Source organism: Homalodisca vitripennis, chromosome 6 (assembly GCF_021130785.1).
Source record: "Homalodisca vitripennis isolate AUS2020 chromosome 6, UT_GWSS_2.1, whole genome shotgun sequence".
NCBI classification, from domain to species: domain Eukaryota; kingdom Metazoa; phylum Arthropoda; class Insecta; order Hemiptera; family Cicadellidae; genus Homalodisca; species Homalodisca vitripennis.
The window spans coordinates 132448519-132476461 of record NC_060212.1 but is presented as its reverse complement, the minus strand read 5'-3'; the positions used below and the strand labels follow the sequence as shown (position 1 = coordinate 132476461).

The following is a 27943-nucleotide window of genomic DNA, read 5'->3' as shown; positions in this document are numbered from 1 at the left end:
CAGTGGTACAATTGAAATAAATGCTAAAACGCACATTAGGTTATATTTCGCGAATATGCTGGACGCACGGTACTTATAATTCTATTTAAAGACTATTTAAAGCGAAAAAAATATTTTTTTTAAGTTTTGGGTCAAAATTTTCTTCTAATGAAGATCACGATTTCCAGAACATGTCTAAATACACTTTTTCTCCGTGTGGTAAACACAGAACAACCAGTTTTAACATAGATACACAAAACGATAAGGTAATTGTTACATTAACAGCCGGAGCTGCAAAATACGAGTTTCGCGTTAATAACTTATTGGAATCGTCCTACAGAAGAAAACAATATAAGGTTTGACGGGGTGGAAATGAGAAATAACAAAGTTGTAGAACATAAAGAATGGAACAACTGTTCAAGCGCGGAGCAATATTTCCATGTTCTACATCCACATCGGGCATCACGTAACCTTTTGTGACCATGATTCAACCTCGTGATGACGTTATCGGATGCGGCGCCATATTTGCAAACGTAATTGAAAAATAATACTGAATTGAGCAGAATTTTGATCCAAATGAACAATGTTTTTCTTAAATTTCGAGCTACAAATTAATTAGTTGTTATCGAGTTGAGACGAGTGCCTCCGGTCATCAGCGCGGGGCAGCACCGACTGTCAACGAAAGAAAAACATCCCTCGAGATGGTACCTATCAGTAAAATATCTAATTCTAGAGGGGCTGATCAGAAATATAAATTGAATTGTAATGGAAAGGCAATTATGTACCGTGTAAAAAACTTAATAAATCATGAATACCCCTAATATGACTAGTATATTACTAGTTTTGTTATGTTGTTGGATTGTTGTTACCACAGTTATTAGTCATTGTATGCCATCTTGATTAGTTTATCAATTAGTTTATCCTTAGTTAAGTCAACTCATGTATAAATGGTGGAACCGTTGGAAATAAATAAATAAATATGAATACGTATATAAATGGGCATTAATAGAGAACACTTACCATTAGTGTGTTCCACAGAATGTACAGAAACTAAATAATCTCGTTTCGGTCGACTCTTAACATGCCAGACAAAACACTCCGACACACCAATTCACTACAATTGGTCGAACTAGTGGATGGTTGATCCATGATCGTCACGCACTCACTCGATCCAAACTACAGTATACGATATCTAGTGAAGTACTGACTTCTGCCCCGGGGCGTTCAGATAACAGATACGCTATCAGTCCCAGCCGCAGATAATATTTACGACACACCAGTTCACTACGATTGGTCGAACTAGTGGATGGTTGATCCATATTTATTGTCAAACACTCACTCGATCCAACCTACAGTACACGTTATCTCTGACTTCTGCCCCAGAGCGCTCAGATAACAGATACGCTATCAGTCCCACCCAAAGATAATATTTACAGATATCCATACACAGCACACAAATAGAACATTAAAACATTAAGAACTTAACTATTTATGTATATAACCTCTAAAATCATGTTATTAGTCATTTGCACCACCTAAAACTATATATTTTTTTGTTTGGGAGGATGAGCAGAATAGGGTGATAACGTAAAATTCGTGATTTGCCAGTTCGGCCTTTAATCTTATAATTTCCAACGACAATGCAGCCCATCGCGTTTTATTAAGTTTTTATTGTATAATAACTAAACATTACACATACATAAACATACTATCGAGTTTGCATTACATTGATCCTTTGTCTTTATTTTGCACAGAGAATAGTGCATTTTTTCAAAATATTACACTTAAATTATTGGAACAATTTTAAAGAAATTAGTAAATCTATTGTTTGGCAAACAACTATCGCAATAGAATCTATCTATCTATCTATCGGTCATCATATCATTCATTAGTCGTAAAAATTGAAAGTTTTTTCTGTTTATTTTTGGCTGGGGTTGGGCTAAGGGCTGAAGTTTTGGCGGGCTTTGCTCTGCGATTCCAAATCCAATTCCAATGTTATTATACGTTTGTGTTTAAAATTTATAAATCTGTTATCGTTTTATTAGCAGTCAGTGAATTTTGAGTAATCTGTTGGCGATATAGAGAAATTTTACTAATATTAGTCTACTTACAATATTTACTACAAACGTAAGGATAGAACTACTAACTGCCTAGTCTGATTGTTGGTTATGTTATACCCAGTAAAAAATGTATGATTGCTACTAGTTAATTGCTTCAAATAATGAGTCGGTGTTATAATTGTAGTAATATTTTTTGCCTAATATGGACCTGTTCTTTCGATAATATAGTCATAACAGAGTATTTCCAGATGCAATTTTGAGGCATTTCCACTACCTCTGAAGTGTTTTAAGGTTTAGCCTATCTTACTCTGTTTTCTAGAAGATAGGACACTTAATCAAACGTGCTGACTAATATAAATCAATGAGATAGAATAGCCAGTATTGTAGCAGAGTTTACAGGCTCTTCAAAATGTGGCTTCTGCGAAATGATGAAAAAGGTAAGCTATTTTGTTATACAGTTCTTTGGCTGTAGCATAGTAACTTAAGTGGCGGCCACCATCACAATCAAATCAGTGTACCAAATTATCGATTAGAAATACCTAAACTATTGGATACAAAAACATTCTAATATAGATGTTTACAATTAATTATTTCCAGCTCTTTTAATGTATTGAATAACAAAATAGGGGTAGGGTACGATAAGCGGACCCGGTTTTTTTATATCGAAGAATATAATCATTGATACCTAATATTCGCATCTTGAATCCTAGACTATCAATTGATGTAAAAGTATATGTAGCCCTAAATAACAATCATATGTTTTAAATTAAAATATCAGTATATAGGAAATCCCATAAACAAATAAGAAATGACATAAATATAAAACAAACCAGAACGAGATCAACCAAACAGGAAAACTCATAAATCATTGTGAGTCACAATTCATATATGGTTTATGTCATATTATATATTATTACGTGTATGTAGGCATAATAATAATTATTATTGTTATATATTACACATAATTTTATATAATAATAATACGATTAGGCCTATGTGTATTATTTGAAAGTGTTTACAGCTGTTGATATATATTAAGTTATTTGTTCAAAATAATTAATCAGTATCGATTGGTTATATCAATGGTTATGATCAAGTAATATCGTTTGCAAATTTCGATATAAAAAACCGGGTTCGCTTATTGTACCCTACCCCAATATAGTTTCAAATTAATTCAAACAAAATCAAATCCTTTGTATAGTATTTGAGTAATAATGCCTATAAGTACAATGGTGATGTTTATAATATAAACTGTTTATAATATAACATATTATGTTATTTGTGTTTCAGTAATTCAGTTCAACATTTTGGTTTTGGTAGTTTAGATAATCATGAATATCGATGTTTCATGATTATTATACTGCATCCCAGGTTTTACGGTTATCACTCATTAAATGGTTCTTTGAAAATTAAGCTATTAATTACCTTATTGGGCATTCTGAACAAATCTGTAAGAATGTTTAACTACGAGTTTTAAGAGTGTGCAGGTAACTGCTAACAAACTTAATTCGTCTAAAGTGGAAAGCAATAGTCTATGTTCTCTTATGTCCCATCCAGGACAAAACTACTAAAGACACCACGGACCAGGCAAGATGTCATCCAAAAGGGTTCCGGCTCGTAGGGGGTTTAGTGGGTAGTCCGCAAGGGAGTCCCACACTCCGTGCGCAAATGCATTCCCCCTACGTAAAAAAAAAATAGTCTATGTTATCTATTGTAGATGTATGATTTATTATGTCAGTTATTGACCAAAGATGTTAAGTATAATTTCAATTGGTAGGCTACTTTAGTATTATCTGGAGACCACTAATAGTGGATAGGGACAGAGTGGCCACCTTTTAACCGACATTGCTTTCTTTAAATAGGCGAAAAAAGAAGCGATTGTCATAATGACATTTCATTTTCACAGTAAGTCAAATAAAGTCTGTTGTGTTCAATAATGTAGTATTTTTAGGTCTTCGGTAATAAAAAATGGCTCAAAAAATGGTGGCCTCCAGATATTACAGATGTAGAATTTTAGTGTTATTAACTTATTCTACTATTGTAAGTCCTCCTGAACAAAACTAACAGGTGTATTGTATTGCCTAATGGTTTTAGGGGATGATAAAAAAATAATATAAATAATATAATATTGTTGCTCTCTTTAGGGAATCGGTTCTCTGCTTCTTGTTAGGTGTAAACTCTAATACTGTCTCTTAATATTCTAATACTAATTCTGGTACTTTGGGATTATACCGACCACACCCAGACATGAATCGTTATTTCACATTTCGTTTCTACTGATTACTAGATTAGCGTAGAACAATATTTCGTCAATATAAAACAGGAATTGTCTTATCGCAAACACCTCCCCATCCTCAGACAGAGGTCAAAGTCGAGCGTCTAGTAGATAACGTGATTGCAGAGTCTCGCCGCCCGTTCAGCTGGTGCATCGCTTTGTTGTACTTCCGTGTTTTACCTCTACATTTCTCCAAACACAAAAATTCAACAAAAACAAACATTTACCAAACTAAACTTTTTTATTAAAAAAAACACTCAAAACTTGTTTTTATTCTTGATCACATTCCGCCACCCAAAATGCGAGTGCCTCCGGCCATCAGCGCGGGCTTCGACAGCACCTTCGGTGCTGCCCCGCAAGATAACAGCGACAACAATACCGATCACAATACCTGGAAATGCTTGTAAGTTTGTAATTTTGTAATTGAAGAGTTGTTTTTTTCGTTCTATCATGTTTGTTTCTATAAATTTCTATTTTTGTGTTCTTCATACTGGTGTGGTCGGTATAATCCCAAAGTACCCTAATTCTTTTAGTTTATGTGTATTTTAATGTTTTAGGGAGTTTTTAAAAGATTGTTTAAAAAAATTAATTTGTTTATTAAATACCAATTTTGTAAGATACAGAGTGTGTGTTCTTAGTATGTTTATTTAATTCATGAAACTGATATTTAAGTGTGATTGGAAGTTACTAGGTAGTTTCTGGGTTATGTGTGAATACGTTATTAATACAATGGTTTTGTACAGGACTGATATATAGAGTGTCTTCTGGTAAGGAACACATGGTGAGCAGAAAGGATGCAGACCTGTTGCTGGAGGGTGACCAGTCCATCAGTCGCAAACATGCTTTACTTTCCGTCAATGATGTAAGTTTATCTTGTCTCATTTAATAATTTTGATTAGTAGGCCTAATGTAACTTACAAAACTTGCTTTTATCTTTTCAAAATAATAATATATCCGAAACATTTCTTTACCCAAAATGTAACTTATATAACTTAATGAAACATCAAAAATTTGAAAAGTTATAGCCTACAAGCTCTAAAATTTAAAAAGATTTAAAAATGGTTTAAAACATAATCTGTACATGTATTTTATAACGTTAAATGAAAATAATTAATTCTAATTAAAACAAGAACTACAGTTTTATTATATATGTACTTAGAAAAATAGAATTTACTGTAAATACACAACTAAAATGTTTTAATACATTTAATTATTAATTGTTTTTTAAAGTTGTATCTATTTAAATCTATGTGGCAAATTTGGTTTCTTTAGCTTAACTAGTTTTAGAGATAATAATTTTTTTAATGAAAAATACAAAATGGTGGTTAGTGGCCTAACAAGACATTTCTCGACCTATGTTTATATGATATTTTTTTGTTTAAAATCATGAGTACTATCACCCACAGACGTTTATGACACCCTTTTGTGAACACTCTGTATATATATATATATATATATATATATATATATATATATATATATATATATAAACATATGACAACATGGTATGGTTCACATAATCAAATACTTAATATACTGTAATGTTATATTAAATTGTGTGTGTTTTTTTTTTCAGGAAAACGAAAATGAGGGAATAGTCTTGAAAGACCTAGGTTCAAAATATGGAACATTTACCATCATTGGAGATGGACAGTTAACGCAGCTCTCTCCTCAGCAACAAGTCACACTCAAGTGCGGTGATAATGTGAGGTTTGGTATTCAGTGGAACTCATGGAGGTATAGAATTGGTATCAATTATTGTACAGTATATAATACATGATTAGAATTATAAGTGCATGCATATCTCATACAAGAGCAAGCATAGAGATAAGGTATGGCTGTGATGAAACAAGAACTGTAGTAGGGTTTATTTATACAATTTGCAATACAAAAACTATAATATTTTAGTTGGCATACTACACAACAGTTTTAGTTTAATAAATGTAGGTGTAAATAAATAAGTAGTGTGTACACACTTGTTATTATAAACTTTTAAAACATTTTGGAATAAATGAATAGGCTTACCTACTTTTTTAGGTCTTAAAAAAAATTGTTATTATAAATTAGGCAAATTAATAAAAATAGATGTCTCTTGTAAGCCGTACTCTTGTTAAAAATTATAATTTGCGATGTTCTCATATTTATTTTTGCCATTCTTATAGTTGTGATAAGAAGATTCGCTAATATCTTGTATTTTTACCTTTCTTTGCCAGTTTTGATTTACATTCATTTATCATGTTAACAGAACACATATACTTTTTTTAACATTTTGATTTTCAAACATTTTCCAACTTGATTTTCCAAAAAAATGATATATTTTATTAAGCCTGATAACTTAGTCTAATGCACATTTTTATTTATATAGAATAATACAAATTCCTAGTAACTAAACCACCCTAAACAAAGTACAAAAACTTACAGATTTGTTTTTATATAAAAATTCATTTTCACCATAGTTTTATATATTTTTAATTATTAATAACTAAACAGTAGTGGTGCAACAGTTGGTAAAAGGTTATAGTTACTTAAAAAACTGCAATATATTACTATGTAGAAAAGTAGTTAACATTTCAAAGCCATAGGTCAATTTGTTTTACAATTTTATCATACCAAACATATTGAAAATCACAGTTACCGGTAAAGTGAGCGCCTAGAAGTAAAACAGATTCCATAACGTAAAAATGATCCTTAGAAGCTCCCTGGTTCATATGTAACTTCTCCAGCTCTTGTATATTCTTCATCTTTTACATATTTAAAAAGCTAAGCTTTCCTATACTTTTTGTCTTTCTCAGTACAGTCAATCTTACACACCTGAATGCGATCCTATTTATTGAAATGTTAACTATTGATTTCTCTTGTCGTTTCTCATCATATATCCTTCATTATTGATGCTGATTCTTTTACCTATTACAGTAGCAGTTCTAGATGTGCGGGAATGAGTTTGTACATTAATTTCAAACTTGTCATTTTCATCAGGCATATTCCATCACTTGACTATTCCAGATTTTATTTAGTTCAACAGTTTTTAAGCTTTCTTTACTCTTCACACATTCTTTACAGTAATAAATACAACATAATTAAGGAAACAGAATGTTCACTACCTCAATTCATAGGTATACACCTAATGTCTGAAAAGCAAAGATAACATATGGCTCAACCATAAACAATCATGACCAGCACTCTGCACGAAACAAAATTAAATTAGGTCGGAGTAAGAATAACATAAATATTCAAAGAGAAAGCTTAAAAATACAATATAATATTCATCCAAGACCAGAGAACATAGTACAACAACCACCTAAACCTAAAAGAATATTTGAATACTTTTATATAGATCCTGTAGTATTAAAATACTAAAAATGTATTGTATTGGTACTTATATTTTTTTTAATTTGTTTTATCAAATACGTGTTTCATAGACATGTAATTCATAGCTAAAACTATAGCTGTATGCATAATTATAATTTAATATAATAAACAGTTGAATTGGAATGTCCATCATGGAATGTTAGAATGTTTTTTTTTTTAAATAACTGGTACAGACTAGGCTTGTGATTGTTTCCTAAGTGAAGTAGTACTCAGATTGGCTGAAGCTTTTAACACATTTAGAGTCAACATATTTTAAAAATTATGGTTTCAAGAAATCAAAGTAAAGAGGTAGCACAGCTCCTCAAGGTCTTTAACTGAGCAAAGCTTCAATGAAGAAGCAAAAATATCAAACCCATACTTTATTTTTTGACAGTAGGGATATTGTTTGCAGAGATTTTGTGTCTACAAAGCAAACTATAAACCGAGATTTTTCTGATATAAGCCCTAGAAAGGCTCAGATAAAAGAGAATGTTGCATCATCAGATTGAATACTGCAGACAAACATGTTCCACCATAACACTCTGTCACGTTGGCATCTCTAAAAGCCACTTTTGTAACTGCAAAAGATAACTTTTGTGATTATCTATCCCATCGCTTACTTACCTGATCTAAGTCCACGAGACTTTGGTCCATTTCCCTAGACCAAAAACCGTTTGAGGGGATAGTAAGTAACCTTGGCACTACTGATGATATTCAAAGGATCGTAGCCAAAGAGCTGAAGGTGATCTAATTTTAAGACTTACCATCACAAACACAAGGAATGGTAACAACACTTCAACTGATTTATATCTTCCCAATGAAAATTTGGAATAGTAGTCACATCAATTCTTAAATAAAATTAAAATTGTTGTGGTTGAAAGTTATTTTATGATGGTTTCAAAAATAGAATGGTAAGAGGGTATATACGATACAATATTCAAGGTGGTTTGGGACAGTTTTGCATACAGATTTAGAAAAATGTGTTTTTTGAATTAAACTAGGAGTTTTTATAGGATAGGAAGAGGGCGGCTTATATCTACTAGATTTTGTGATTGTTTCCTTTCTTCCCCACCTAGAGACTTGAAAATGAACACATAAATAAATGGAATATTTCATTCCTAGTGGGCATTTTGTCATTCTCAGAGATATTCAATTTGAAGTGTCTAAATAGTATGAACAAAAAAGGTTGCAATGAGTCTATGTCAACACGCTATATTAACGCAGTTTATTTACACCACTACCCTAAAAGAAATCACATTTCTAGGTGAAAATGTAAAAATCGTACAAGGTCAAATATAAATCAGTGTGAACATCAAGTATATCAACTATCTCCAATTTCTCCAATTTTGTAGCTGACATACATCAATATTACAAAATTTATCCTGTACAGCCAGACCTTAAGGAGTAACCGCATTTGCTTGACTGAAGAATAGGTTTAAAGTTTTTTAACACCATTCTGGTACTTTTGTAAAGTGTGAATATCCAAAATCTGTGGCTGACAACCATAACCTTGGTTTATTCCTACATTTATAATAATTTAAAATATATAAAGTACATATAACAGTTATAACACAGGATACTTTTAAGAATTAATAAAATGAAAGTGTAAAAGTGTATTAATACATCTTCTTAGGACTTTTCACAACAGTTCAAGATTTATTCAGGCAGCGTATAAATATTCAGATCAGATCACCAGCCATCATCGGTATTGAAATTACCAATTTACATAACTTGTATGTGATTCTAAAAATATACATGTCTTGATAGCCTTAGCTTACCAGTTGGATGTTTGCAGAGTAGATTATGTGCCGCTGCTGGTGGCAACGTCCACACTGACTCAGGAGGAGAAGACAGAGGTTAAACAGCTGGTGACGGCTCTAGGAGGGCAAGTGGTCAGCGACTGGCATGATAAGTGTACACATCTCACCATGAACAAACTCACCGTTACTGTCAAGGTGAATATAACAATGTATGGGTAGGTAACAATGAAGGATATTTACAATTGTCTGCAGGTTGAAGAAATAGTAAATAACTTGGATCAGTTACTTTCATTTTGATAAACAAAGGTCTGTTAAGTGGGTTTGAACATAGATCGTGTCTGAAAAGTGCCAGGCGGCAAAATATTGCTGTCGGTGACATATGCGAAAAGCGCCAGGTGGCAATATATTGTCTCCTTGATATTCGCCGTTTTCTTAAATAAATACGAAGTTAAATGATTAAAGTCTTATGTTTTTTTTATTCCCTGGTATATTTGTAGATAATTAATATGAATATAATTTTTATTTTGGAGGTCTATGCATTTTTATTTCGTAACTAGCTGTTTCCCGCGGCTTTGCATGCTTTTTGTAAGCTTTGCCCGTGTATGTGCACTTCTGGTTCAAGTTAATTATATTATTTCCAAAGACGATGTAGAGTTTGTATTGTTGCCACGATCAAGAAAATCTGTCAAAAGTGTATGTTTATAGCCATTGTCTACGTAGATGTACTTTATTATAAAGTGGTCTAACACTCAAGCTTTAAGTTCAAGCAGAAATGTATTTTGAAGACAAATATACATCGAAGTTTAGTGCCTTCAAATAGTTTTTCGCTAATTAATATACTTAACTGTCTCGTAATCGCAGTTTATAGTGTACAGGCGCTTTAAAAACTTTTAACCTTTGCACTGCCGCCTGGTGGCGAGATACATCAATAGGCATAGCATATAAACCTTCTCCGTCAAAAAATACATATACATACAAATTTTCATAATGATCGGTCAAATAGTTAACGATTCTATAAAGGACATACATACAAACATTCATTTATATATATATATATATATATATAGATTGGCACGTGACATTGTCAACTGACTCGATCTTTTGTTGTTAATTCTTTATGCTTTAATCGTATTATTGTATGCTGGATTCTTCTTCATTATTTTATTTTGTGGTTGTAAATATTAGTAGTGTTAGTTGTTACGTGTTTAGCTATTGTGTGTAGTAGTTACAATGACTGACAATTTGCGATCTCACGGGAGTGAAATTGTAAATAGCACATTTGTAAATAGAAAAAGTGTAAATAAATTTCAAATAAAATTGTGTAAATATTTCTTGGTAAATAGTATTTTTTAACTGTATTGAAACTGTTTATGGATCCTACAATCATCTGTTTACCGGTACATCTGTAATGTGAATATTTATTTTAAGTTTCTTGCAATGTAAGAGTCAGTTGCTTTAACACTTATCAAATGTTGCGAAGTACAATTATGCGTATTTATACAAAATGTGTCATAAAAAATTTATTTATGAGAGAAATAACACAAAATGTTGTATGGCTGTTCCTTTCTAAATGTATAATATAATAAAATAGCTTCCCACAGTAAAATTATTTTTCTTTTTTTAGTTATTTGCAAAAAAAATAAAGAAATAAATTTTTTATGTAATCTATTAAAACATTATTTTTTTAATTTTAAATTACTTAGAACTACTTTTATATATTTTTTTGTTGATAGTATATATCTATACGAGTAATTTGGTGCAACTTTAAGGTCATTCTCTAATTTTTATGGAAAATTAAAAATTTTAATTTAAGAGACTGCAAAATCACCAATTTTAGCCTGGCACTTTTGACTAGTCACAAGGAGATATATGAGATGTGAAAAATTTTTGCAACATCTCATATTTGCTCCTGGCCCTGAAAGGGTTAAAAAATAGATATGTTTTTAAAATTGTTAAAAGCTGCAGCCATTTTCCATTATGGTATGTTGTCAACTTTATTTTTTTTCAAATGGAACACCTGTATTTTTTTAAAGGAACAGTAAGACCTTTTTATTCATCATATTTCACAGGAGATAACTCAATTGAGAACATTTTTCAGTAGCCTCCCATTTGAATATTTTTAACTGTACATTTAGTACCATAAATTTGGGAACTTTCCCATGTTTTTAAGGTGTTTGTAAAATATATTCATAAGTTTATATGTTTTTACAAACACAACCTTATAATAGCTATGTAGGTTTTAGGTATAAGGAAGGTTTAGTTGTGAAGAGCATAATTTTCTATTCAGAGACTTTGAAAGAAAAAAAAGCTCTTAACATAAATAAATCTTCTTTCCTGTTAACAATGTGGAAAATAACCAGAAACTAACCAGTATAGCTACATTAACGGTAGTTACACTAAAACTTTGCTTGTTTAATTCTGAATTTACTTAAGCTTGTTTGCAAATTATATATAAACAGTCAATTCTAGTTTTTATCTCAGTAAAAATGGTACCGGTTTTGGCGCTTTTCAACCTAACAATTTTGAACATTTATAATTTGGAAAATTTTGATCTGACTAAGATCAAATTTTTTACAAGGGTACTGTTTTTTAATGTGACATTTTTGAATTTTAGAATTATATGAGAAAAGGTTATTAAATTACCACCTTAACTTTTACTCTTGACTGGAAGGTTATAAAAATTCAGTATTAGTCTCATTAGTTTGATTGTGGTTTACTATTAAATTTGGTTAAAGAGGTAATAAGTACTGACAAGAAGTACTATTGTTAAAAACAGGATTTGAACTTATGTTATCTAGGTAGTTGTTTTAGGTTATCAGCTTTCCGAGGAAACCTGTACTGTTGATCACAACACGGTTGATCGATTCTCAGATAATTGTTAGTTGTATATCGATAGTTAGACTACATTACATTTGTTGTTTGATCTGCTCTATGTAATGTACGTATAATTATTTATACTTAAATTATTTATTATTTATTTATGTATAATTTACGTTTTTTAGGTAGTATGTGCCCTTGCTGCCTGCCAACCAATTGTAATGCCTTCTTTTTGGAAGAGTATGACGCAGGCTCTGACGTCCATGCAGGCCACTCTACCGGATTGCAAGGATTTTGTACCACCTTTGGCTGAAGCAGTACTGAACCCTTCAGAAGTCTCGTTTGCTCCCAACCGTGCAAGGTGTCAACTATTCAACGGCTACACATTTGTTGCCTCATCACCCAAACAGCTGAATCGGATCAAATCCATGGTTACTACTGCAGGTAGTTTGATAGCTAATGTTGCAGTGTGACCTCTTGTAAATTCATTTTGGACATATGAGACACACTGTCAAAATGTACAACTAATTTTTTCTGCACAGTAATTGTTTCACTTCTTTGTTTCTAGACTGCAAAGAAATTATTCTTTAAGTAGACTATACATGGAGGCATTGATTTAAAGTGATTTTTGTATTAATAAACATTCATTAATTTGACCTTAATTAATGTATGGGACTAATGGAAGTAATTTTTGTTTATTATTGTTAAGGAGGCACAGCGGTTGAGTTCTCTGCGAGAGTTTGGACCGAAGACAAACTGATGAATGAGAAAACTATTTTAATGCTGCATTCAGCCAATGGCAAGCAGAGCTCCCAGAACTCACAGGTTCCTGATGGTTACATCACTGTTGCTCGTAAGCATATTCTTTATTGGTTGAGAAGTGTACTATAACTAAGTAGTTCTCATGTTGTTTCGTTTAACATGTTTCAGCAATATTTAATGCTCCCGTTAAAAGTTAATTTGTAGCTTTTAAAGATTTAATAGATAACATTAGTGACTAGATTAAAAACTACCTTATATGCACATAATATTAGCGAACATATTAAATTATTACTGTTGTAAGAGTGTTTTGGGATTTTAGTTTGTAAAGGCCTTTTTTCATTTTAGTAGCTTCTGCCACAGTAGCCGCTGAGTCATTGTGCCAAGTTTTGTTGTTGTGAGTGGTTAGGTTATGTCTAAAAGTTGTACTTTGCCGTAGTGTTTAATTATTATGTACCGATTTTTGTGATGGCTGATAAATTTGAGCAATGAGCTTGCATCAAGTTTTACTTTAAACTTGAGAAATCATCAACGGAAACTTTTGCAATGATTTAATAAGCTTTTGAAGAAAATTCACTGAGCAGAACACAGGTTTTTTAGTGGTACGCTCGTTTCAAAGCTGGTAGAACTTCAATTGAAAATGATCATCTTCAGGACGGCCTTCCAAGAGCAAAACAGATGAAATTGTTGGAAAAATTCGGCATTTTATAATGAAGACCGTTGTCAGACAATAGATGACTTATGTAGTAGTGTTGGTATTAGCTATGGAAGCTATCAATAAATTTTAACCGAAAATCTAGGTATGCATCAAGTTGCCACAAAAAATGGGCCTCAGCTTTAGACTGTTGATCAGAAACAGCGCTGTGTTGGTATGTGCAGTGAACTCAAAGAGACATCGGAAAGTGACCCCATATTCATATTTGAGGAACATAACTGGTGATTAACCCTTTGAGCCCCGGACCTAAAAATATAGTTTGTGCAAATTTTTACCAAGTCTAGTTTTGAAAGTAACTGTCTAAAAACCCCAAGGCCTTTTCAGTGATTTTGTACAATTTCATTTGAAAAATCATACCATCACTAATATACTAGCTAATGGCCTAAATAATACATTAAAATGTTTGGAATAAGGTACTTTACAAATAAAAAATTGAATAAGGGCTAAACAATTTTTATGTACTTTTATACATGTAAAATAACGCATATGTGCAAACTAAAAAAAAGAAAAAGTTACATTTAACATTTTTTAGAAGTAAAACAAGGAACAATTAACCTGTGGAAAATAATTTTATTTCATTTGACATGTTATTGCAAACATACAAAAAATTTTCAGACAGATTAGTTCAATAATAAATATTTTGTAAAATATTTTTTTTTAATGACACAAAACCTGTGACGTACTAGGCCTAGGTTGTGTAACATTATTCTGAGCTGATGTAGATGGTATCTCAGGTGTTAAGTCTTTAGCACTAAATAGGCCTACATTTCTGCCATTCTCACTATCATATTTAGGATCATACGTCGGATCAAGGTCACTATCATCATCAAAAATATCAGATAATACTGAATCGTCATCTGAAAAGTCTGTCAAAAAAAAATTGTCTGTCAATTTCACTTGAATATTCTGCTAGGTTTGAGTCACCCATTATTTACAAAATAAAACAATATTTCATACTGAAAGTACCGAAACAATAATATAACTGTCTACTCACAGAAACGAACATCAAAATAAACACAGAAGTGGAACAACACAACACAGTCTACTAAATGTAACAATGACACAGCAGATGCAGATGTTGTTCTTAGTAACAACTGATCTTCTTACTCTTTCTTTAGGAGTAGTGTCAATATTATTTAGTAACCTTTGACCATGCAATCATATTGTATATGTATGAAAATAACATTATAAGTTCTAAAACCACTGGTGTCGCTAAAATTAAACACTTAAGAGCCATTTATAATAACTTATATCATGCCGACGACATATCGTCGGCTGGGGTTTCTCGCACTATTTTTATCGCCGGAATATCGTCGGCCTGGGGTTTTTAGACAGTGAAATTTACCGACGATATACCAGCGACTGGAGCTCAAAGGGTTAAAGTTGATTTTATGGTTATGATCCTGAAATAAAACAACATAATAATACTGGTTAACATAATCAAATCAGCTGTTTAAAATACAGCAGAGGTTTTTAATGAGAATACATCACATTTCAAATTTATACATGTTAACCGTTGAGTTTATCAAAAACTTTTACTAGACATCAAATTTAGTTAGTATTATTAGTAACAATGGTTCTATCACGAATAATAAGTGAGATAAAAGCGATTATCCAAACTTTTGCAACTTAAACCTCTGAACAATAAGTTGTAAACCACCCTAGAATGTGACAACATGTTTTTTAAACTTGTGACTCCTTTACTGTGACTCCAAGTCAGATCTGTATATAATATTTATAGACTTTAAAAAAGCATACGATAGTATCTCTAGAAGTAGTCTATGGAACATTTTGAAAAGGTTTAGTATCCCAAATAAACTGATAAGTTTAGCAAGACTCTGTGTAAGCAGCTCCAAAGGAAAAGTACAGGTGGGAAAGGAGTACACAAACTTGTTTAATATAAATACAGGAGTGAGGCAAGGTGATGGAATATCACCAATTCTATTCAACTTTGCTCTGGAAGAAGCACTAAAAAAGATAAAGGGGATGCCTGAAGGAGTAAAATTGGGAGATAAGTTCAATATCCTGGCATTTGCAGATGATGTAGCCATTCTAGCTGAGAGAAAGAGGGACAAACAGACTAGTAGAAGCCTTTTTAGTTGAGGCTGCAAAGTAGGATTACAAGTAAACGAAGACAAGACGTACTAGATGAAAATAAGCAGAAGAATGGAACAGGAAGGAGAAAAGCTAGAAGTACTCAACCATGATTTCAAGGCTACAAAGGAATTTAAGTATTTAGGAGTGACGATAACACATGACAATAGAGAAGAAGTTGAAGTCCAATGTAGATTAGCAGCAGCAGATAGAACATACTGGAGCCTTGCAAAACTTCTCAAAAACAAACTATTAATGAGGAAAGTTAAATTAAGAATTTACAAAACCATGATCTTGCCAGTTTTGATGTATGGGTCGGAAGTATGGGCACTCACAAAGAAATCCCAAAAAAAGTTAATAACCTTTGAAAACAAAATACTAAGAAGAATTTTTGGACCAGTTCAAGAAGGAGACATATGGCGGATCAGGAAGAACAGAGAATTAAGAGAAATATACCAAGATCCCGATGTGATTGCACTGATCAGGAGTAAAAGAATGAGATGGATGGGCCATGTTGCCCGTAGGGGAGAAGATAAAATGATAAAGAAGGTGTGGCGAGGGGAACCAGAGGGAGTGAGGCCATTGGGCAGACCTAGGATGCGATGGAGAGATCAGGTGGAGAAGGATTTAAGAACGATTGGCGCTACACTGGAAGTGGCTCAAGATAGAGGAAGTTGGAGACATTGTTGGCGAGGTCAAAAATCATCTGGGTTTCGAGTGGCCACAGGAGTAAGAGAGTAAGTAAGACTCCTTTACAATAATCAGATGTCAAATTCTCTAGCTCTTTTAGTGCATACTCAACGTAAGGTAGCGCCTTTGTTATAGACTCATTCTGATGCCACTGTGCTACTAGACTGGCTGATGATGTCACCAGCGGAAACAGTGAAATTGAAGCATTATGCTTTCTAATTATTCCAATTGACTTCAATTTCAATTTTTAAGAAAAACGTTAATTTCTTCCTTCTGCAGATTGGCCTTGAGGGAGCCAAGGCCCTAATCTTATCTTATGTGAATAAGGCGGGCTTGACCTTGGTCCTTTTCTCACCCCTTCCCCCCCTCCGACACCACCTGTCATTCATCTTCATTTCAAGTTGATAATTAATTACTTCCAGTAAATTAAATATATTTTCTGTGCCGGATTGTTTAATTTAAATTGTTATTGTTATTGTTGTTCTTTCGTTTGCTTCTGAACCATACCCGGCAAAACAAACTAAAATAAATTTCTTTAAAGGATAGTGTCTCTAGCCTATGCACAGGCTGCTTGCCCATGTAGGCTAATTTCCAATAAAATATATATTAAGAAATTACAATGTTTTTAATATCTTCCCAACTAATTCATTCTTTGCAGTCATCAAAGTTGAACAAAAGTGTCTGAGTGGATCAAATTTGAACAAACGATAGTTGTAGAAGTGAGTGGCTGTTGTGTGAACTAATAGCGTGTCAGAGTTAATTTTTTTGTGATCTTTAGTCATTCTTCACACTAAAAGTCAATTAAGTAGTAACTAACTACTTAGTGTCAGAAATTGAAACCAACATCCACTGACTCCTTGAATCTAATATCGACACAATTCCAAAAATTAAAGGCTAAAAAACTGTTGTAATATTGAAAATTGTAAAAGAATAGTGTACTGAAGGAAATAAATTTAACATGATCAAATTTTGGTAAATTAAAAAAAATGTTCCTTATGAATCCAACCCGTTTGGATAAAATATCTTGTTTTAATTTTTAGTCCAATCAATTATGAATTCTAACAGATAGTGGCTGATGTAACAGATAATACATATATATTTTATTCAGGTAAATTGAGGGAAAAAGGGGTACGCTGTATCCCGGAGTCTGAGATCGGGCTTGGTGTGCTGTACTGCAGCATGGTCCAATACTGCAACCCTCGCTTCAGTGCCAATTCTGTCCTGGGGTCTTCCAACAGTTCTCTGGAGTCCACACAGCCAGTCAACGTCATATGTCCTGACTCTGAGGTACACAGTACATTATGCTATAGTAGTGCTGTATCCCATACTCTAAGATATGGCTTGGTGTGCTATACTGTAGCAAGATCCAATACTGCAACCCTCGCTTCAGTGCCAAGTCTATTCAGGACTCTTCTAACAGTTCCCTAAAGTCCACATAGCAAGTCAACGTATCATGTCCTAACTCTAGAAGACATACTATAATGGGACTGGATGTTCTGGATCCAGGAATTAGAGCCAAGACTTGGTGTACTGTACTGTATTCAACAGGATATATCGTAACTTTAGTAGACGTACCATAATGCTATGATTTTGTATCATGACTTGGTGTACTGTACTGTATGTCACAGTCATATAATGGGACTGGATGTGCTATATCCTGTAGTTTGAGATAAGGATTGGTGTGCTGTACTGCAGACAACATATGTCCTAACTCTAGTAAAGAAGTACTGTAATGTGGGACGGTATGGTATGTTTCCACGAGTTTGAGATAAGGCTTGGTGTGCTGTACTGCAAGTCAATATGATATGTCCTAACCGAGTTTAGTAGACATACTATAATGGGACTGGATGTGCTATATCCAGGAAATTTAGATAAGACTTGATGTACTGTACTGCACTCAACATGATATGTCCTGACTCTGGTAGACATACTATAATGGGGCTGGGTGTACTATATCCAGGAATTTTAGATAAGACTTGATGTACTGTACTGCAGCCAACATAATATGTCTCGACTCTATAAGCTGTGCAGTAGACTATTCTATACAAGTGCTGGGGGTGTAATTTTTTTTCCCTAAAACAATGACACTACACAACAATATAGTCTTATGATAATTGCATGAGAGTGACTAAGCTGCAATTAGACGAGTGCAATCAGCTGATCTTTTTGCCTAGACAGGATTGTTTTTTAGTTGTGTTTCATGTGCTTTTATTTGGAGCATATTGGTGCAAGTATAATGTAAAGATAAAAAATGAAGTAGAATATAATGCTTTTACAAAGTTACTCTAATTTATTTTCAAATTATCGCTGAGCTTTAAAACAAGTCTTATAATTCTAGTTTTTATACTTGGAGTATTTTTTGGTGTATGGGGAAAACCACAATGTTTTCCATCTTAAGTAACTGTTTAGTTTTAGAAATGTGAGTTTATTCATTTAAGTTTGTGAACATTCTGCAAACACACGCTTTTGAAAGAACAAAAACAAACTCAACTAAAAAAACGTTTTTATTAATTTAAATTTATTCAACTTCACAGATTAAGCACAGCTTCTTTCTTTTTCAGGAAAATACAAACTCCAGTGCTGACAATCAAGATTATATCAACACTGTTCCCAGGTCTTTTGAGTCATCAACTTCCAAGAAGAGGTATTTAATTTTTATTACCTACCGCCATTTAATCACTATTATTTCCATCCATGCTGTTACGATGTTTATATAAAAACTATTAATTGTTACACATTTAAAACTGTAAGTTAATTCATTCTTTTAGTCTTTTCAAGGCTGCTTTACTGTAAAATTTTACAAATGTTTTATTTATTTGCTTGAGAATTATAAAAAAAGGTTTATATATATGATACTGATCACTTAGAAAGACTATCGGAAATTCCTCAACCATTTCTGGTGAAGTAATATTAGCTACAGTTGACATAGAGTTGCTCTACCTTCTTTTCTGTTATGTATATTAATTTGTTTTATTATTATTTGTTTACAGTTAATTTATTGGAGATATTTCTCTTCTAGCTTTTAAAGTATAGGATTACAGTTTGTTATTGCATCTGTAAAATGTCCCATTTATCCTGTGAACATTTATGTATTAGTAATTTAACTGTTTTTTCAGGATGCATGAGGATGTAAGTGAAGATGAAGAACAAACCAGAAAGAAACCAGATAAACGGGGAGAGTCTCAAGATATATTTGATTCTCAAGGCTCTGGTGTCCAGAAACCAAGCTGTAGTGGATTAAGTTTGACCTTGAAGAAGGTCACTCCTGCTGAAGATTCTTCTAAAGAAAAACGGCCAGTCCTAAATTCAAATCCTTCCCTCGATATGTTTGCACCATCCGGTAAAATCTCCTCCACCTCTCATAATCAGACAGATGTCAGACCATCAGGCGAGGATTTATTTGGTTCAACAGGACTTCGGCAAATACAGAACACAAAAGCAGATGATGATGAATTTTCTTTCACTTCAAAAAAATGTCGTAAACTTCAAAAGGAGGCTGAAAACGAGGTTGATGAATTCTCTTTCACATCAAAGAAAAATTCTGCCAAACAACAGGAACGGGTGATAGATGATGAATTTTCCTTTACGTCCACCAAGAGAGCGTCCAAAAGGAACCGAAATAGTGATGTTGACATGTTTGCTTCTAGTAATGAATCCTCTTTTAACAAGAATAACGTCACGCCAGGCCCATCTAAAGTTAGAAGAACCGATAATGAAGGTGAATTCCGTATTGCAGAGAAAAAAATGAGTCCTTTGAAGGATAACGTTTTTGTTTTCCCGGAAAAGCCTAAAAGAAAGCGTAACAATGAAAGTCTTATTGTTGATGATGAACCTGGCCCAGAGGTTAAAGTAGCTCTGTTTACCAAGCAAGAAGAACCTATTGTAGGTCCAAGTGACATGGAAATGGAAAAAGAAGCAGTAAAACAAAGCACTGTAGATCCGAAAGTTCTGGTCACGTATAGTAAACTTAATCCACCTGTAGTAAACATTAAAAAGGTATGTGTTTGGTTGTATAGTGTAGGGTTTAATATAATTTGATACTTATTTTGACTTCTTTGTTTTTTCTCTTAATTATTATTATTTGTTAATTATTATTTGTATCCAATTGTAATAGTGATATGATTTACAATCCAATAAAATTTAATTTAAAATTTAAATTCATAAAAATATGATAGGATAGTTACAGATATTTTTATATAGTTGTATATATGAGACACTAATTATTAGCTGATATACTGAAAACTGTTTTCTTCTTAAATGTTATTACACGTTTCAACAATTTATGCATGATTAATTAAATCCTTTATGGTGTTTTACTCATATATTTGCAATTGGCTACATAGGTAATGAAAATGAGATTAACCTTTTACAACACAAAAAGATTTTTGCATTATTTTGTGTAGTATTTATGAATTTTTAAAATATAAAATGCCCTACATAGTAAAAGTGCAAATGTATTGTTTGCCCTTTCAAACTTTTTCGTCCTTTCACAAGTACACACTCTGTGAATAAATTCCCACATATTTTGTGAATAACTATAAATACATTGAAATATACATTTATCTTATATGTATATTTTACTACATATAATTGTATGTGTAAATAAAATGCAATATATGAAGTATAAGTTGAATTTTATAATTCGGTGAATAGTAAACTCTAAAGTGTAGTGAAAAATAGTTTTCTGATAACACTTTCAGTATATAATTCTGTATTAGGTATGGCCATCTCTGTCTGTGTAAGTTGAGGTGTAAAATGATACTTGTTGATGCACCTGTAGAGGACTTGCTGAGAGATTCTATATGTAATCACAAATCCTTAAAGGATTTTTGCACTAGTGTCGAAACAGAAAAGGTGTTGACAAATCGACAAACATTTAAAAAAAAACCAACAAATGAGATGGTTAATGATTTGTTATTATAATAATTACCTGTTACTTGAGATGTATAAAGTTCACTGATGTTCATTGCACTTTTTTCATTACGAATTGCATCCAATCCTTCAGAGTTACTTATAGTCACCGTTTCACCATGTTAAAAAATATTTTACAAGTAAAAATTAATATTATAGATACATGTCTATTATCAAATTGCTCACACTAGTCAAAAACAATAACTCTGTTATCACATGTCCGTTAGCTAAATGCTTATGTACCAACTAATTAACATTGGTTTCCCCCTGGTAAAAATCACAGGAAAGTGCAAGGAAGTGGAGGATGGAAAAAATTCATGGATTCACCAATTCCAGTTTAAAAGTTCATTAATTAAGTTTATGCTTAAAAAAAATACTTTCAATTTTCTCCGATGAAATTGTTTAAAAAATCTAAGATAAAATCATATCATTTTGAAACCTTCTAAAATGAATTAACTGCAATTTTGTATTGTTCATTTGGTAACCATTAGAAATGAACCAATAATTTTATTTTGATAGGAACTGGCATGTACACAAATTTTCCATTGTTTTCATTATTGTATTAACAAGTTGGCATGTTGCGCAGACGGAGCAGGTATAAAATGTTTGCGGCCGGCTGTGCTTCACGTCAGACTGTGAAGAGTGGCTGAGCGAGGATTCCGGCATCTCTATCTGAATGACGATGTCCCTGAACTTCAGGTAGGTCAAGCCTTGAGAAAATGTAGACACCGTTTGACAGGGAGACGTCTAGCAGGAGTTCAGAAGAGAAGCCCGTAAAACAAGAATAGTTTAGGCTGCAATGAACAAGTTTATCAACTGTTACTTTTTAAGATATCCAGAGACCAAGCGTTGTGAGCCAGACATCCCCATAGACCAATTATCAAGTCTATAAATTTTTCAAGGCAATATAGTGGCAAAATACATTGTACCTGATTGTTAGAAACCGTCATATATCTATGGGTATACGACTTTTCTTCACATGGTGGTAGCGAACGTGTTAAAGCTTTGCTAGTGTGTGATACTGCTCAAAACAATGATATATACAAAGGGCGACCTCACATGTTGAAATTTATAGCTGGTTTCTTCTTCTTTGTCCAGTTCAAGTGGTGTGTTTGCACACATAGCACTGCCTGAGTAGTTTACGCTTCTTTGTGTCATTCTGGGGGAGTGGCCTTATAAAATGGCGACCTTGGAGGCGTAGCGGGTCTTGTGTCCTACCTCCGTAAAATAGTTTTAAAGGTTATCACCATGTGCCACCACGATACAGGACTAGCAACACTGTACAGCGACACTATTAGGAACAACTGAAAAGTTCCAAAAATCTCTCGCTAGACGTCACAGTAAGTCAGTGAGAACGAACTGACAGTCATTAGTCTGCAACGGAAAATGCCATGCTTCCCTCATATGGGACCAAACGGCAAATGCCGTGCTCCCTCATATGGGACCAAACGGCAAATGCCGTGTGCACTCATTTGGGTATGTTTTGCGGCATAGGTTAAGGATGTTGTATACTATAGTTTTGCATTTATTTATGACATACTTGGAGTTTTTGTTTTTTTGTTTGGTCTGATTAAGATTTTTGAAATTTGTATTTTAGTACAAATTTGTTTGAACACAAGCTCCTTTGTTCTATCAAATAGTATACAACCATTAACCCTTCTTCTGAAGTTTTATTGGAATCAGAAATCAGAAATCAAAATTCTTTATTACATGGACTTTGAGAACAGTAATAGTGTCAGTTAATACAAATACGAGTGTTAATACAATGACAGTGCGTGTTTTCCCAATGGAAATCAGAATAAAAAGATATAGTCTTTATGGCAGTTTTCTTATAAACTCCTCCACTGTGTAGACTGGATTCTCGGTCAACCAGGCATTAAGCTTGCGTTTCAAGGCATCACTTGTCACTCGTTTAAAGTCTGCAGGAAGAAGGTTGTACAGTTTGGCACCAATAGAAGTGGGTTTCTTGTCATGAAGGGCCGTCCGGTGTCTAGTGACTGGGATTCTTGACGCATGTCTGGTGTTGTAATGGTGTCTTCTGATGTTGTTGGGGAGACCAAGTCGGTCTACATGGAGGATGACTTCTTGAATGTAGATTGCTGTGGCAGTTTTAATTTTTAATTCCTTAAAAGCATCTCTACAGCTGTCACGTGGTCTCAGGTTGGCTAGGGTTCTGACTGCTAGCTTTTGCCCTGTCAACACTCTCTTGAGGTTATAGGCTGATGTACTGCCCCACACTATAATGCCATTGGTTTTAATGCATATGTTAGCATAAGGATATATCAGACAGTAATTTATGGATAAAACACATCAATTAGTATTTAACTCTCCAATCAAACCAAATAGAAAATGTAACTTTAGAACAATGATTGGAACACAAAACATAGGTGTATTTAATCAATGAAGTAAACGCCAAACCAATAAAATGATACTGAGGACTTCAAAAATAGTTTTTACTTTTCAACACGCTTCTGTGTAATACAGAAATCATAAAGACCTTTAAATTTGAGAATTAGAGAACACAAAGGTATTACAAAAAAGGGTTTAGTGGGAAAGTCTAAAAATTTCTCAGCATTACTGGCCTGAATACCATGAAGTGTGTTGAATTTATCAAAATGTATTGTATAGAGAATTTATTCAAATAAAAATAACTGAAGCTTCATACATACAATTTGAACAAGCAATGTAAACTTTGTTTTGAAGTCAGTCTACTTAAGGCACTAGTAATATAATCAGTGTTATCTATGAAATCTAACCAAGATTAAATGACTGAGGTCCAGAAAAAGAGATAGGAGTAAACTGTAAGCTGGATATGACTATCCACATATATTTTGAGGATTCAACAGGTCTGAAGAATACATAACGAGCTATTGTGCAAAGTAGACTATTTCCATTTTCTATGTTTTTGAGACAACTCCAAAATTGTATTCGTCGTATTGTTTTACATCGTACTAAACAGGTTTTATTAAAAATTAGCTACATATACAATCCTGAATAACTTTTGTGTAACAATTTATAACTGTCTTTTAAAATTTAGATTAATCCATAGCTGTTTAATGTACACCCTTGAGCGATTAATGTAAAAATTGTTGGTAGGGCACTTTACATGAAACTGCCTATTAAATTTTTGTCATTTTGGCCAATTTGATCTCCTTTTTTTTAACAATCTAATGTTAGATTTAGTACAAATCAGGTTATATCCAATTTTTTTTAAATATTATGATATATCCATAATAGGTAAAATAGGATACCTTTTACAAATCAATTTATATCCAACTAGGCTACTTATTAAATAATTGAAAAATGTACAAGCGTCTGAGATAAAAAACTACAATATCAAACCAAAGGAGACAAAGAAGAAATTAATAAACATCCAGCAATGTATTAGTTTGCTAAAAATTACTACTTCCTTCTGTAACGTTACCAAATTGATGTATAAACTTGTTTTGCAAGATAACTCCTCAGAGATGTCGGTTCAGGTTTCAATTGTAACGCTTAAATTTTTTTGCTATGATATTGTAACTAAATAACGATAGTGAATTGTTTCTTATTCTAGGAAGTTGAAGATGAAGAGGTTGATGAACTAGCCAAAGAGTTGCATAATGCTACTATAGTTGTGTTCAAGCCACTTGTCGTTGTAAAGCCAAAGCCAGTTGAGAGAACTACTGTTGCCTCAGGCAAGAACTTCAAGAAGTTCCGAAAAGTAAGTGTATTACTTTTATTCAAAAGCTAATTACATGATATACACAGATGCAAACTGTGCAGCTTGGAAAACTGCAACACTGTGGTAGACTTTACAGGAGCTCTGTACAGCTATCACACGTGTTGAAAGATGAAAGATGTTGAATTATCATTCAAGAATTTGAAATATTACTCATTGAGTGACAGCTAAAATTCAAGGCCTCATTGTTAAAACATCCATTAATACAAAAAGAAGTTCAATTTTTTTATGGAATATTTATGTGTAGTTGGAAAACAGGACAAAACCGTATCACTTGGGTTGTTAATGCTTACTTCAAAAACTGGAAAATCGTCTATTTTTTAATTTCCAATGAGATGATTACTAGCTACTAGATGAGCACATTACTAGTCCACAAAGAGCAATTTTGGTACAAGCTCATCTTTTGGATGCAAGGTAAGACTAAGTATACAAATTTGATTAAATCTTGAAATAGGAATGGACGCATCTAGGATACTATTTTAGAGCCATTAGAAACATTAATTCTCTCTTTTTAATGTTCAACATTTAAGTTTTTAGTGTTAATTATTTTCAGAAATATTTATTAAGAAATTATTTTGAATAATTTACATAGGATCAATGTTGATCAGATCTACTTTTTCTATACACTGTTCTGCAACCTTACTCATATTTATGAAAGTTGTGATGCCGTCTTTGTTTTCTAAAAATTGGTTTTACATGTCACAAAAAATGAGTGAGCTTTTAAGTTTTGTACATCTGTTTTATGGTTTATTAAAAATAAATTTATAAAGTTTGCATTTTCAGGTGCAGTGTTAGACCATACATAGTGCTTTCTTACATTTCATTAAGTTAAAATGCTTGGATCAATTTATTTGACTGCTGCTGGGAAATTCAATTTTTGACATAGTAATTGGTTATACTCTGATTGCCATTATCATGGGTGACTTCAGATGATAGACCTGTTGAATCATTGAGTCTGCTAGCAACATAATTAGCAGAACTCAACAATACTTTTATCACTTTCATTCTAAACCCTCAAGCTGAAGTTAGGTTACTTAACATATTGTTAAGAAATTATACTTTTATGGATTACAATCAAAACTTCTCATTTTAGATAGATAATAATTTTATTAAATACTAAAATAATTTTTTTTCTTTTGTATAGAGTTTTAGCATTGAAAACTTGCTTCATGAAGTGCACGGTAATTTTAAGGGTTTATGTTTGCTGATAAATAAATAAGCATGATATATTGGCATTCTCTGTCTTTAAGCCTACTTAAATTTGTGTGTACTTTACTTTTTAAAATTGTTGTATTTTTATGTTCAAAATATTTGTATTTTTTTAAACTTTCATGCAATATAAACATAAGACAATCTTGTTGAAATTTACATTGGTATTGGGAGGCAGCTATAGGTAGCAATACATCCACTAGTTTATGATCACACTCTATTCAATAAGTCATTATATTAGGATGGCCGGGTGGTCTAAAGCACTAGTCCCAAGAATTAGAACATCTGCTTTGAGTTTAATTCCAGTTTATGATATTTGTAATCCAGATTCTACAAGTACACCGTTTAGTCTTGTTCCATTGTTGTCTACATGTATGGCCTACACTTGCTTACACATGATATTTATTGGGTTTTTGTTTATGTGCATAATTTATAATTGGCTAATTCTTTAACAGACCTTCTATAACATGTGTTAAAGAGTCATAAATATATCTTCCAATGTCCATCGCTGAAAGAATGACTATCACTTTTTGTAATACCTATTCTAATTTATGTAATGCACTGTTGACCTATGTGGACTTTTTTACACTTACACATGTACGTGTCTTAGTGGAGAATATAACTGTAATTCTTTGAATAACATATTTAAAGTGGTTGACTTTAATGCTTCTGTTACACTCTAATGAATAAAAAAATAAAACCATGGATACGAATGTTAATTTTAGTAAAAAATCAAATACATATTAAAAAATTAATAAAGTATTTACAATTTCTTAATTTTGTTTAAACATTTTATTTTACAAAAATTGTTTGAAAAAGGTTACTGAGATCAAGAAAGATACTCTTTAATTCTGTATGGATCTAGTATAGTTTTAATTTTGTTTTCATGTATTTGAAGTGTTCTTGATTTTTTTGACTTACAGTTTTATTAACGTCTATTAATTTTTCCCTTTTCTCAAAGTGTGGAACTTTGACTAAATAACTATAACAATCACCATACTTTCCCAACAGTTTTTCATGATTAATATCATGGCAAATGAACGTTTTTGGATGTTTTATCTATAAACATGTCTGTTTTTAACTAATCAAGCCCGGTTATTCATAGGTTGTGTCATTGAACAAGAGAGCAGTTCCTCATATAATCGGTGGTAGTGACTTGGTGCCCCATAACGAAATCTTAGAGCCCCCAGACGACTTTTTACTACCAGATCTTCCCAAACACCAGCCCACCCCTGAGGACGACTGGGGCTTCCAGAACACCAAGAAGAAGGGAAAAGCTTATTGAGCAACCATTCTTACTTACCTATCCATACTGCACTCATTTATTGTCGAATATGACGTATTTCATCAATCTATGTTTTATACTTTCACAAATAACAAGCTGTGATTTAGTTAAGTTATACAATTTAGTTTTAATGAATTGATTGTATAGTGTGAGGTTAGTGCCTTATAATAAAGTAAATTTAATGTTTGTTTTGTTTTGGTTGAAATGTTTGTACAACTCAAATGCGAGGTGTCCTAGTTTATTCATATGTATTTTTCCTAATTTCTATACTGAATTAAATATTGTATAATGAAACCTATATAATAAAATATTTCCTTTTA

At 32.6% G+C, this 27943-nt stretch overlaps 1 protein-coding gene across 1 annotated transcript; it reads left to right on the top strand.

The window, feature by feature from the left end:
- The first annotated feature begins 1990 nt into the window (after positions 1–1990).
- LOC124364924 (nibrin-like) lies at positions 1991–27943 on the top strand. The gene is made up of 11 exons (XM_046820739.1): positions 1991–2476; positions 5058–5176; positions 5891–6051; positions 9458–9617; positions 12425–12683; positions 12949–13092; positions 17606–17784; positions 19059–19141; positions 19614–20493; positions 24965–25111; positions 27444–27943. The coding sequence occupies exons 1-11, from the start codon at positions 2449–2451 to the stop codon at positions 27621–27623; spliced, it is 2340 nt and encodes a 779-aa protein (XP_046676695.1). The 5' UTR covers positions 1991–2448; the 3' UTR covers positions 27624–27943.

Bases quoted from the DNA above. Each gene is read 5' to 3' on its own strand.
- LOC124364924 (XM_046820739.1), top strand. From the start codon at position 2,449: ATGTGGCTTCTGCGAAATGATGAAAAAG. The intron at 19,142-19,613 runs GTATTTAATTTT...CTGTTTTTTCAG, and splicing joins TCATCAACTTCCAAGAAGAG to GATGCATGAGGATGTAAGTG. The intron at 20,494-24,964 runs GTATGTGTTTGG...TTCTTATTCTAG, and splicing joins CTGTAGTAAACATTAAAAAG to GAAGTTGAAGATGAAGAGGT.